Raw genomic sequence first — 11,156 nt, forward strand, 5'->3', positions numbered from 1 at the left:
ATGCGTTCCAGGGCCAGAGAGATATAGGTGCCAAAACCCCCATGAAGTGCAGATCTGGTGTCCTTGGAAGGGAGCATCAGAGCTGGAATGGACTCCAGTGAACAATAAATCTGCACAGATTACTGCAAAGGATGTACCCACAGCTGGGACTGCCCAGCATTATATCAGCCAGGACCCATTGTTTGGCCTGGCACAGAGATCTGTGGATGCCCCAAGATGGTACCATGGAGGGTGGTGGCACTACAGCAGGAACGCCGCAGCTCTCTCTGAACTGCCAGCTGCTCTGGCTCCTTCCCGGTCCCACACCCTCCACTGCTCGCTCTCCTTTGTCTTCTTCTCCCTGCTCCTTGCTCGCTCTGGCTCCTTCACTCCATTTCCCCCTGCTGTAGCTCCAGCTCACTGCAGCGGGGGGGGAGGGAGCAGCGCCCGCAGCACCAGGGCTGGACAGGCTGGACGCGGTGCCCAGAGGCTGCCAGACCCCCAGGGCCCTTCCCACCCTGCTGGGAACAGCCAGGGACACCCAGCAGCCGGGGAGCTTGTGAGGAACACCAGCTCCAGCGCTGCTCACAGCCCCCCGTAAACGACAGTTCGTGGTCTGCAGGGATGGCGGCAGCATGAGCTCACACTTGGCCTCTCTTGAAAGCATTTGCTGCTGGTCCCACAACCACTCTCAGGAGCTGCTCATGTCAGAGCAGGACGGCAGGAACCTCCCTGTCTTGGGGGACAGAAGGGCCTGAGATTGCCTGGCTTGGGGACTGAGAATGTCAGCCCCTGATCTGAAGTGTTAACCCCTTCCAGGGGACAGAGAATAATTATTTCCAACTCTTTCCCAGCTTGGGTCAGCTGTTTAGACTGGTTTTCTAAATCCCAGGTTAGTGACAGATAGAAAAATACTAAAAATAGTTTTCTACTTGTAAAAACACGTTTGTTTTACTTCAGTGGGCATCCAGTGTCCAAGGTCTTTGGCAAGTAAAGCCACACACTCCTCTCACACCTAGCAAGTATGAATCCTGATTATGTATCAGTAGCAGAAGTCAAAAGAAGTTAGTTTTATCCCTCTGGGCTGCTAGCTGGGGATCTGCCCCAAGTCAGTAGGCCTAGACAGGTCCATCTCTCTGGTGGAGCTCGTTAAACCTCCCCAGCTGGAGAGGTAACAGCCAGAACATGCTGAGCTGGGGGAAGGGGGTCCAGGTTTTCTTCTGTGAGGAGGCTGCACCATTCTAACTGTGAGCCAGCTGCTCAGGGAGGTTGGACAAAAACTAAATAAAAAGGAGAGAAAAAAAACAGGTAGAAAGCAGAGCTCCATGGGGCAGTCTCAATGGCTGATGACTGGATGAAGCTTCAAGGTCTTGGGTTGTGCCTGGAACAGATTGGGGCACAGATATGGGGAGGAAAAAAAAAACAAAAACCACACCTGATTTGATTAGTGATGTGGTTCTTCAGAAGCAGAAGGGAGGGCAGCAAGGCTTTGAGGGGCTGCTGGTGGGGAAGAGGAGAAACTGGAAAAGTGAATCTGGGGAGTGTGAAGAACAGCCAAGAGCACCGGGGCAACCAGGGAACAGAAATTAGGGACCTTAGGGTGTGGAACTGATGATGAAATTCTGTATTAAATGTCGCCCTTTCCACCCTCCCTGGACACAAGCAGGCAGTTTCAGAGCCTAGCTGTCTCTTGGGGAAGAGAGGCAACAGCCAGGCTGCCAGACTGCAGCAGCCCAGGACAGGCAGAAGGCCATCCATGGTGCTAGCAGCCCTCTGTTCCTCAGAAGTTTGCAGGCGTGGGTCACAGAGGAAGCCAGCAGTGACCCCAGTGGATGCAGAGTCACCAAATCTGAGCAGCTGCTTCCAATTAGCAGCTGGCTGCGGGATGGGGGCTGGCTGGAGGGGTCCAGGCCCAGCCCGTGTAATGGGAGCCAGGCTGCCCTCCCTGTCCCTCCCACCATCGGGCACTCGGCTCCCCCATAAAACATGGCAGCAGAAGCCTCTGAAGAAAACTGCCAGCATGAGAATCATTCCAGAGAGGTGTTTGGGGGTCCAGGGCCACAGGGAGGAGGAGGTTGACAGGAAGGGCAGCTAAAATGGTGTGAACTGTGATGTGCAGGTCTAGGGCTGGCAGGCCAGGGCACTGGGAGAGTCCAGCCTGTTCTCAGCAGGTAAGTCACATTTAGGAAAAAAAAAAAAACCCAACATGGAATTACAGAGGGACCACAGCAAGGATGTCTGCCTGCCAACAGCACCTCACATGTCCTGTCAGCCCCGAGGAACGGGGAGCAGCCCACCCCAGCCCCAGCAGCAATGCTGGGAAGACGGCGCCCACTGTGCATGCCACAAACAGATGTCAGAGTCCTTGCTGTGCAAAAGCTTCATCAAAGCTGCAGATGATGCTGATGCCATCCCCAGCATCTCACATGAGGGGCCATGACTCATGTAATGATGTTTTGGGATTCCAGTCCAGATGAGGAAGGATTCCGAAGCCCGTTAAATCTTTGCTGAGCACCAGACACTGACCTGGAACACACTTTTTCTCCTCTACCATCTCACAGATCTCTCAAGGGTTTCCGATGATCTGCGCTCAGAACCAGACGAAGCCCAGGCTCGCCCGCAGCGCAGCCTCGGGCTAGCAGCTCCCTTTCAGCCTCTGTTTAGCCTGCCACTGCCAGCAGCCATGTCCACGCCTCCTGGCCCTCCTACCATCGCCCACCTGGGCCTTCAGCACCCTGCTGCTCGCCCCAGCCCAGCCACCCACAGCCTCCTTTCCTCGGACACCAGCCCTGAGCAGTGACCGGCCGTGGATGGTTTACGAAGATGCAGACAAGCCCCGCTGCATCATCCCTGTGCATCCCATTTCTGAGCCACACCAGGGCTTCCCGCAGGCTGTCCTCTCCCTGAAGACACTTCCTCCACAAAGGAAGCTCTAATAAAATTTCCTCACGCATTAGCCGTTCCCACAGTCCCCAGCCCACATGCATCTCCGCACTGACCTGCCCCCCCCCAAGCTGTACGCCTCTCGCAGAGCTGCTGCGGGGCTTTCTCTCTTCCTCCTCCTCTGCTGCCCCGCCATCTCGGGGTCTCTCCCCCTCGGAGCTCCAGGACACCCCGCACCTCCTTGACTCTCGGGGCTCCCTGCCCCGTTTTGGGCTCCCCAGCCGTCGGTCACAACGCCCGCTGGTGCCCCCCGGTGCCCCCCGTACCCGGGCATAGCCCGCTCCCGGACGTCCCGCACGCTGCCGTCACGGGGCTCCGCGAGCCCCGCTCCCCCCGGAACCGCAGCCCCCGCACGGCGCCTCCGCGGATCCTCAGCCGCCGGCTCCTGGGGGCACACGGGTTCTGTTCCTAAGGGGACCCCCGCTCCGTCCCGCTCCCGTCGCTGGTCCTGGCCCCGCAGCCGTCGCGCCGCGGGTCCAGGGGATCCTGTGCTGCGCCGCCGCGGGCGCGCCTCCTCCCCCCCTTCCCGGCCCCCCCCCGGCCCATTGTCTGCACGGCGGAGGAAGAACAAAGCGCCCGGTGCCGGTGCCGGCCCGGTCCGGTCCGGTTTGCGGCGATGCTGCCCGTGCGGATCCCCGGGGGAGGGCGTTGGGGCAGCGGGAACGGGTTGGTCCCCGGCTCTGGGACTTACACCCTTGGGCGCTCACATCCCGCAGGATCCGGCCCTGCCGACACGTCCCGTCCGGTGCCCCGGTGTGGCGGTGGCTCCGGTGCCGCTGTCCGCTCCGGTCCCCGCGGCGCTGCTCCGGTGCCGCCGTTCCGGTGTGCCGGCCTCCCGGTACCGCGCTCGGCGCTCGGCGGGTCGGAGCTGGCTCGGCGCGGAGGCTCTGGCTGAAACCCGACCCAGCGCCGCCCTCAGCCCCCCGCTCCCCCCGCCGCCCCCATCCCCGCCCCGACACCGGAGCGCGCCGGCTGAGCGCGGCCCCGCAGCGGCCTCGGGCAGGGGTCCGGGACCACGGGACCTGAGGGGGGCAGCTCTGGAGACAAGGGTGGCAGGGAGCAGGGGTAGGGTGGGCTGGGATAAAAAGTGCTAGGGGGAGCGACGGGCGCCCAGAGCCCGAGGAAACAGGGACTGGGTAGGCAGGAGCAGTGATGGGACAGGACAGGGTGAGGAGAGGGGTGGGCTTTGGGTGACACTTGAGGGCATGTGGGGACAGGGGCTGGGGGAATTGGTGTTGTTAATCCTGGAGAAGGTTCTGAGGAGACCTTAGAGCACCTTCCAGTGCCTGAAGGGGCTCCAGGAAAGCTGGGGAGGGACTTTGGACAAGGGCCTGGAGGGATGGGATAAGGGGGGGAAGGGTTTCCAGCTGCAAGAGGGGAGATGGAGAGGAGATGTGAGGGAGAACTGAGGATGGGGAGAGCCTGGGAGAGGTTTCCTGGAGAAGTTGTGGCTGCTGGCAGTGTCTCAGGCCAGGTTGGATGGGGTTGGAGCCACTGGGCTGCGGGAGGTGTCCCTGCCTATGGCAGGAGGTCACACTGGATGGTCTTTAGTGTCTCTTCCAACCCAAACCAATCTGGGATTCAGTGATTCCCTGCTCTCTATCACAGTTGCTTCCTGAGCACAGTGCTCAGAGTCCAAGTACCTGTAGCCTGACAACACGTTTACTCACATCAGGGCTTCTGATGTCCATGCTGGAAGGTTCTCAGTTGTAGGGCCAGCACTACAAGTGACTGGGCCCCCACCAGTCTACACTGAGACAAACCATGACTCTGGGGTGTGAATGTCTGGACTTCTCCACCAGCAGCTGGCTCCCTGGCTCAGCTCAGCCACCCAGACCGGTTTCTGTGCTACAGACAGGCCAGGTCACTGTACTGTTGGTGTCTGTTGGGGGACACTCAGTCTCCAGGCCAATAACCACTACTGGGCTGCCTTCTGTTTCTTAGTGGAGAAACTGCATTTGACTGCTGGCTGTGATGATCCATTGCTAAGATTATGGGCTGTAAAGGCCACAGCTCAGTCTGCTCCATCAGGAAAATGTCTGGGTTCTGCCATTAGTGACAATCAATTAAAATAGAGACTGTGGACCACCAGACCAGTTCCTCAGAGAAGGAACCCTTTCAAGGTTCACATGTCTGCATCCCTTCCTGAATAATACATAGGCTGAGCTGGATTTAGAAATAAAAACTAACTGTGCATTACTTTTACTGATCTAAAGGTACCCTGGAGAAACCAAATCCTTTTGACCTTGAACAGCACATCCTACAGTTCTTATCCTAAATTCACTGAGCTATAATATATCCAGTTTATTTCCTCCTACATCTATCCTCAAAATGTCACAGAAAGGCGGGAAAAAAAGTTTAGAATAAGGGAACGAGGATGCTAAAAGTCCAGATCAGCTTCAAGGCATGGAATTTAGTCTCCATTCTGGAGAGGAGACAAATGAGGGAAATGGGGAAGAGGACAACGAAATTGTCCCTGTGGAGGGTGATTCTGTTCAGGTCTGTGAAGCTGATTTTGTTCATTGTGTTTTGTGATAGAAGAGGCATGATCTGAGGCTAACAGAAGTCAAGATAAAAAAAAAGAAAACCAAAAGAAAGTGGTACTTTGTGTGAGGCTGTGGACAAGGAGATCCTTTTACCATAGAATGCTGCAGATGCTCAAAATTTACATCAGCATCTGGATTAGTTCACAGAAGATAAATCTATTGGGGCCTCCTGAATTGAGGAACCTGGCCTATGAAGTTATGTGAGTAACAAAGTTGAGTCTGGAGCTGTACTTAGGTGAAATACTGTGTGCTTCTCCTGTTCCTCCACACCATCCTCTGCATCCACTCATAGCCACCACTGGAGCCAGGGCCTGGGCTAGAGGTGGTCTTGATCTGACTCCTAGTGAGATGATCCTTATGATCCTGTGTCTGTGCTACAGTGCTAACAATGACATTTCAGCCTTGATTTAGCCATTGAGCCTCTATTTCCCTTTAGTTTTGTCTCTAATTGTTTTTTCTTGCATTACTTTATTGCCTTCCAGATATTTTCAGGAACAGCAATAAGCTTATCACTAATCATCCCCTCCTCTACATGAAACTAACCATGTGCTCTTACTCTGCAGCTCCCCATTGCTGCTCTCCTAGCCACTCTTCCATATGTATGTCTTCTGGATTTAATTAATGACTCTTTAATATAGCAGATCAGAATTCCCACTGCGTTCTGAAGAAATGTCATCTGCACCTTACAGAAAAGCATTTAAAGGAAGGTTTCTTTTCTCTGATGGAAATGTCTTGCCTGATCTACTTAGGTATGACATTTGCTTTTTCTGAGCTGCATCGTCTTCCTGTCTGACACATCCCTTGCACACAGGTGTCCTTCCTCATCTGTGGTTTCCAACTAGGGTTGTGTCCAGCTTCTGGCCAAATATTTTCTAATACATTGCTAACACCAGGGCTGGCAATGTGGTTTAGGCGAATGTTCTCCATGACTTCTAATACCTTGGTACTCGTGTCAGCCTCTTTATTGATATTGATATTTGTCCCCCTGTGCTCGGAGCTGGTGAGACTGCACCTTGAATCCTGGGGTCAGTTTTGGGCCCTTCAGGACCAGAAGGACATTGAAGGTCTGGAGCATGTCCAGAGAAGGGTGATGGAGCCTGAGAAGGGTCTGGAGCACAAGGAGAATGGTCTGGAGAACTTCTAAGGGGCTTCTGGGGCTGTTGAGCCTGGAGCAGAGGAAGCTGAGTGGAGACCTTCTGGCTTTCTGCAACCCTTTGAGAGGAGGAGGTTGGAGCTGAGGGGAGGTGTTGGTCTTTGCTCCCAAGGAACAGAGACGTGGAACATGAGGAACTTTTGGCCTCAAGTTGTGCCAGGGGAGATTTAGGTTGGAGCTGGAACAATTTCTCCCTGGAAAGGGTTGTCAGGGCCTGGCCCAGGCTGCCCACAGCAGGGATGGAATCCACATCCCTGGAGGGGCTTCCAAGCCCTGGATATGTGGGACATGGGTTAGTGGTGGCCTTGGCAGTGCTGGGGGAACGGTTGGGTTTGGTGGCCTTAATGCTATTTTCCAACCAGAATGATTCTACGATTCCTTGATTCTACTCAACAACTTTTTTGCTTCAGTCTTCACTGGCAATCTCTCTTCCGGCACTTCTCAAGTGGACATACCTCAAGGTAGGGACTGAGGGTGCTAATTCCCTCCCACTGTAAGAGACGATTAGGTTTGAGACCACCTGAGGAACCTGAACATACATATGTGGCCTCAAGAGATGCATCCTGGAGTCCAGAGGGACCTAGATGGTATAGATGCCAAGCCATTATCCATGATATTTGAAGTCATGGCAGCCAGGTGAAGTCCCTGGTGATTGGAAAATGGGAAACATTGCACCCATTTTTCAAAAGAATAGAAAGGAGAACCCTGGGCACAACTGACAGCCTTCACCTCTCTGCCAGGGAAGATCATGGAACAGATCCTCCTGGATGCTCTACTGAGGCACACGGAGGACAAGGAGTAATTCTAGACAGCCAGCATGACTTCAGCAAGGGCAAGTCCTGTCTGGACAATGTATGATGGAGTGACTGCATATGGACAAGAGAAGACCTATGGATGTCATTATCTGGACTTCTGTAAGGTGCCTGACACGGTCCCCCACAACATCCTTCTCTCTAAATTGGAGAGATATGGATTTGATGGGTGCATGACGAATTAGCTGGATAGTGACATCCAGAGGGTAATGGTCATCAGCTCAATGTCCAGATGGAGATAATTGACAAATGGTGTCCCTCAGGGGTCCAGTTTAGGACCAGTGCAGTTTAATATCTTCAGTGACATAGTAGGATCAAGGGTACCTTCAGCAAGTGAGCAGATGACACCAAGCTGAGTGGTGCAATTGACATGCTTGAGGGACAGGATGCCCTCAAGCTTTAGAAGTGGGCCCGTGTGAACTTCATGAGGAACTTAGAACCATCAGCTTGTCAGCAAACACAAAGAACTAGGAGGCAATCAGGAACACATTAAACAACTTACTGTATCCTGGGAGAAGGGTGATCAAAGGGAAAAGTTATTCCACTGGACTTGGTGAGGTGGTGAAGCCGCAGCTGGAATCCTGTGTACATTTTTGGCTCAACCTGCTCATGAGAAATATGGGAAACCTGTAGGAGACAGGTAGGGTCCTGGCCCACACAGTCCATTTCAAAACAGAGATTGCAGAAGCTGGGCTTGCTGAGCCTGGTGATGAGTAGTCTAAGGAGCTTCTTGTTGGACCTCCTGCTGCTGTATGAATGGCAGGTTAGAAAGATGATGGAGCCAAACACTTTGTGGTAGCAGATAACAGAACAATTAAAAAGGCCGCAATTTCAGCTGGGGAGATTCAGACTGAATATAATGGAGCTTTTTCACCAGGAGAGTAGTGGAAACAGCTGCTCACAGGGGCTGTGAGTTTGAACTCTTCGCAAGTGTCTGAGGCTGATGTGAGCTGGTATTGTCTCTTTTCAAATGAGAGGTGGGACTGGGCATCTTTGGGCACTCCTTTGAACCATGAAGGGCTGTCTACCATGAATCTCTGAATTTAATTCCACTGCTGTGATGCTAATCCTTAATAACAGCTTCTTGCTGTTAGGATATTCTGGTCACCCTCCAACATGCAAGTATCCTTGGAGCTGTATCTGGACTAGCAGAAAAATGTAAGTGAAATGATGCCTTGGAAGAGCAACTAAGACACAGAAGCAGGCACAGAAATATGCTATTTGACTGCTCAGGGCAGAAGGTTATGGGTGGTAGTAAAGGTTGGGACAGGACTGTGAGGCTCCTGGCTGTGTCATGCCTTTTGATAGAATTATTATACAGGGACCAGAGTATGGAGAAAGGGAGCAAAATGTTCAGATAGTGGTGAGTTCCTTGGATTAAGCATTGCTTTGGTGAACTTTAGAAACTGAAATAATGTTGGAGCTGGTGAAACATGGCAAACCAGAGCCAGCAGTGCCCACAGCACAGCTGGAAGGCAGCACAGAAACCTTGCTACCTGCATGCCTTGTTTTCCAGGACCTACAGACACATGCTGCAGGGGGCAGGATGTCCTGCTGCCCCTGCTCCCAGCTGTGCACGTCCCTACTGAGACTTGACTTTCACTCATAGCATGTGGAAAGGACTTTGGCAATTCTGCACATCTCTCTGCTAGGTGCCTTTGTGCTCCTGAACCAGAGAGGAACAACCCAGCAGGTAGCCCAGGAGGACTAAGCTGCTCAGAGTCTTCACTGGCAGGCTGGAGCTTGGCTCCAAAGTCCCAAACAGGAAATCCTTCTAGGATGTGCTTAGGCTCTGATTCCCGGACGTTCACAGCAAGCAAAGGCTTCCTGCATTCACAAGGGAGGTTAAAAATAAGAGAAGACACCTGCTAGGAACATCCATGGCCAGGACAGGGGAGAAGGGAGGGAAGTGAGGGGACAACTCTTCCTAAGCCAGGAGGAAATTTTTTTGGGGGGGATGAGAAGCCTCTGCCAATTGGAATGTGCTTGAGGTCTGTGAAATACAGAGAAACAACTGCAAGATCATTTCACCAGGCAAACAGAGCTGGTACCTTGGCTTTGCAGCTCTGGGCAAAAGGAAACACTGTTGGATGCAACCTGACTAGATGGCTTTGAGCTTTACAGGGGATGAGTTCTTAATCTCTTGCTTGTCTAGATGGACACAAGGCTCCTGCCACACAAAGTTCTTCCAACAAGTATTTTTCTGTGCCATAGGGTTTGTGCATGAGCAACCTGGAGCCCTGAATGCAAGGGCCTCTCCCTGGGCTGCACATGAGAGATGAATTTAGGGTAGAGCAGGTAAAGTTTGATGTGTCAATGAATTTTCTTAAGTGAATGTTTACCATCTTGGAACACAGGTGAACCTCTGGCAGTGTTCTTCCAGTGCTGGAAGCAGCTGGATTAATCTGAAAGTCAAGATGCTCAGCAGTCACCTCCCCTTGCTTTCCATCTTTCCTATGTCAGCCTGGCCAGGACTCTCACAGTCTACTCTCCAGGTCTCTATTTAGCACAGTCCTAAGTGCCCGCAACACCTGATTGTCAGCTTTGCTTCCATTTTTTTAGAGAAATTCTCTAACACAGAAAACCTGTGAAATAGTTGTGCGTAAAAATGTTGCTCCTTGCTACCTCCTTGTCTTGACCTTACATTATACCACACATCTTGCAGGCTGGAAGTCCCACTGCTCATTGTTTCATCTGTCCCAGCCCTGGACTTGTTCTTAATTTTGCCAGTTCCTTGTATTCCCAACTATCATCTCTCTTGTAATGCAGCTTGGGATTTTTCAAACAGCTCATCTAGTATTATTTTAAATTATAGCAGCATCTGAAGTTTAAGACTTCAAGTGCAGAAATGAGACAAGTCACACCCAGAAGACAAAATAATGAAAAATGAAGACAAATAGGTAGCTACAGCAAAGAACATGGAAAGACAAGGCTACAAGTGAGTGATTAGTTACATTCTTTCCAGGTACTTTCTAAACACCATAGCACAGGCAGATTTAAAACCATAGGAAAAAAAAAAAAAATCTAGGTCTGTCAGCTGCTTCATTCTTATTCCTTAGAAAGGGTCTGGTTGAACCCAGAAGCCCCTGCCATGTTCAGCAGATGAGCACCTGAAATCCTCCTATAGCGAAGTTTTCATAAACCTGCCAGTCAATCTCTTCAAAGCTAAATTTTCTTTGTTATTGTTTAAATGAATTATTTCTTGTACCATCTGTCATGAACACTGGAAATAGATTATTCTCTTTGCAACTGCCTTTTACAAATCAAGGCAGTTATCCTATCTTCTCACTCTTCTTTAAGTTAAACTGCCTTAGATCATGTCATTATTCCATATTGTATTTCTCCAGCCTCTATTCATCTCCCCCAGATTTTCTCAGGTTTGTCTGCATTCTCAGAGGTGCACTGAGACCTGGCACATCCCTTTGGCTAAGGGCCTTATCACAGCAAAGCAGAGCCAGAAATGTTAATTCATGCATCCTGCAAGTCATATTCCTGTTTATACCATCTCATATGCAGTTATTTTGTTTTTGTGACAACATGCCCTCAGCTGGTTCATGTTCAGCTATAAACTAAACACGGAGAACTACTGAACAGACAGCTGTTTCACAGTCTGCATCCGTACAGCCTTGCATTCCTACCCAGTGGATAATCTTTCTACTGAGGAATAACAATGTTTCTATCAATGCTGTTTAGTATCTTGACTAATGATCTACAAGGAAATAC

The 11,156-nt window shown here is 51.6% G+C and overlaps 1 protein-coding gene across 2 annotated transcripts in view; it reads right to left on the reverse strand.

Moving 5' to 3' along the window:
- The window catches only part of DCHS1 (dachsous cadherin-related 1), a 55,320-nt gene extending 51,503 nt beyond the window's left edge, over nt 1-3,817 (reverse strand). The window contains exon 1 of one of the 2 annotated variants that reach the window (XM_071754955.1): nt 3,614-3,817. Coding sequence is in view for 1 of the 2 variants with exons in the window: in XM_071754867.1 (XP_071610968.1) it covers nt 3,189-3,196 (8 nt within the window). In the remaining variant the exon portion in view is untranslated. Of the gene's footprint in view, nt 1-3,188; nt 3,397-3,613 lie in introns of those variants that run through there. The other variant, XM_071754867.1, reaches the window with a different exon arrangement.
- Nucleotides 3,818-11,156: the final 7,339 nt, after the last annotated feature.

The sequence above is a fragment of the Heliangelus exortis genome, chromosome 1, assembly GCF_036169615.1.
Source record: "Heliangelus exortis chromosome 1, bHelExo1.hap1, whole genome shotgun sequence".
NCBI classification, from domain to species: Eukaryota; Metazoa; Chordata; class Aves; order Apodiformes; family Trochilidae; genus Heliangelus; species Heliangelus exortis.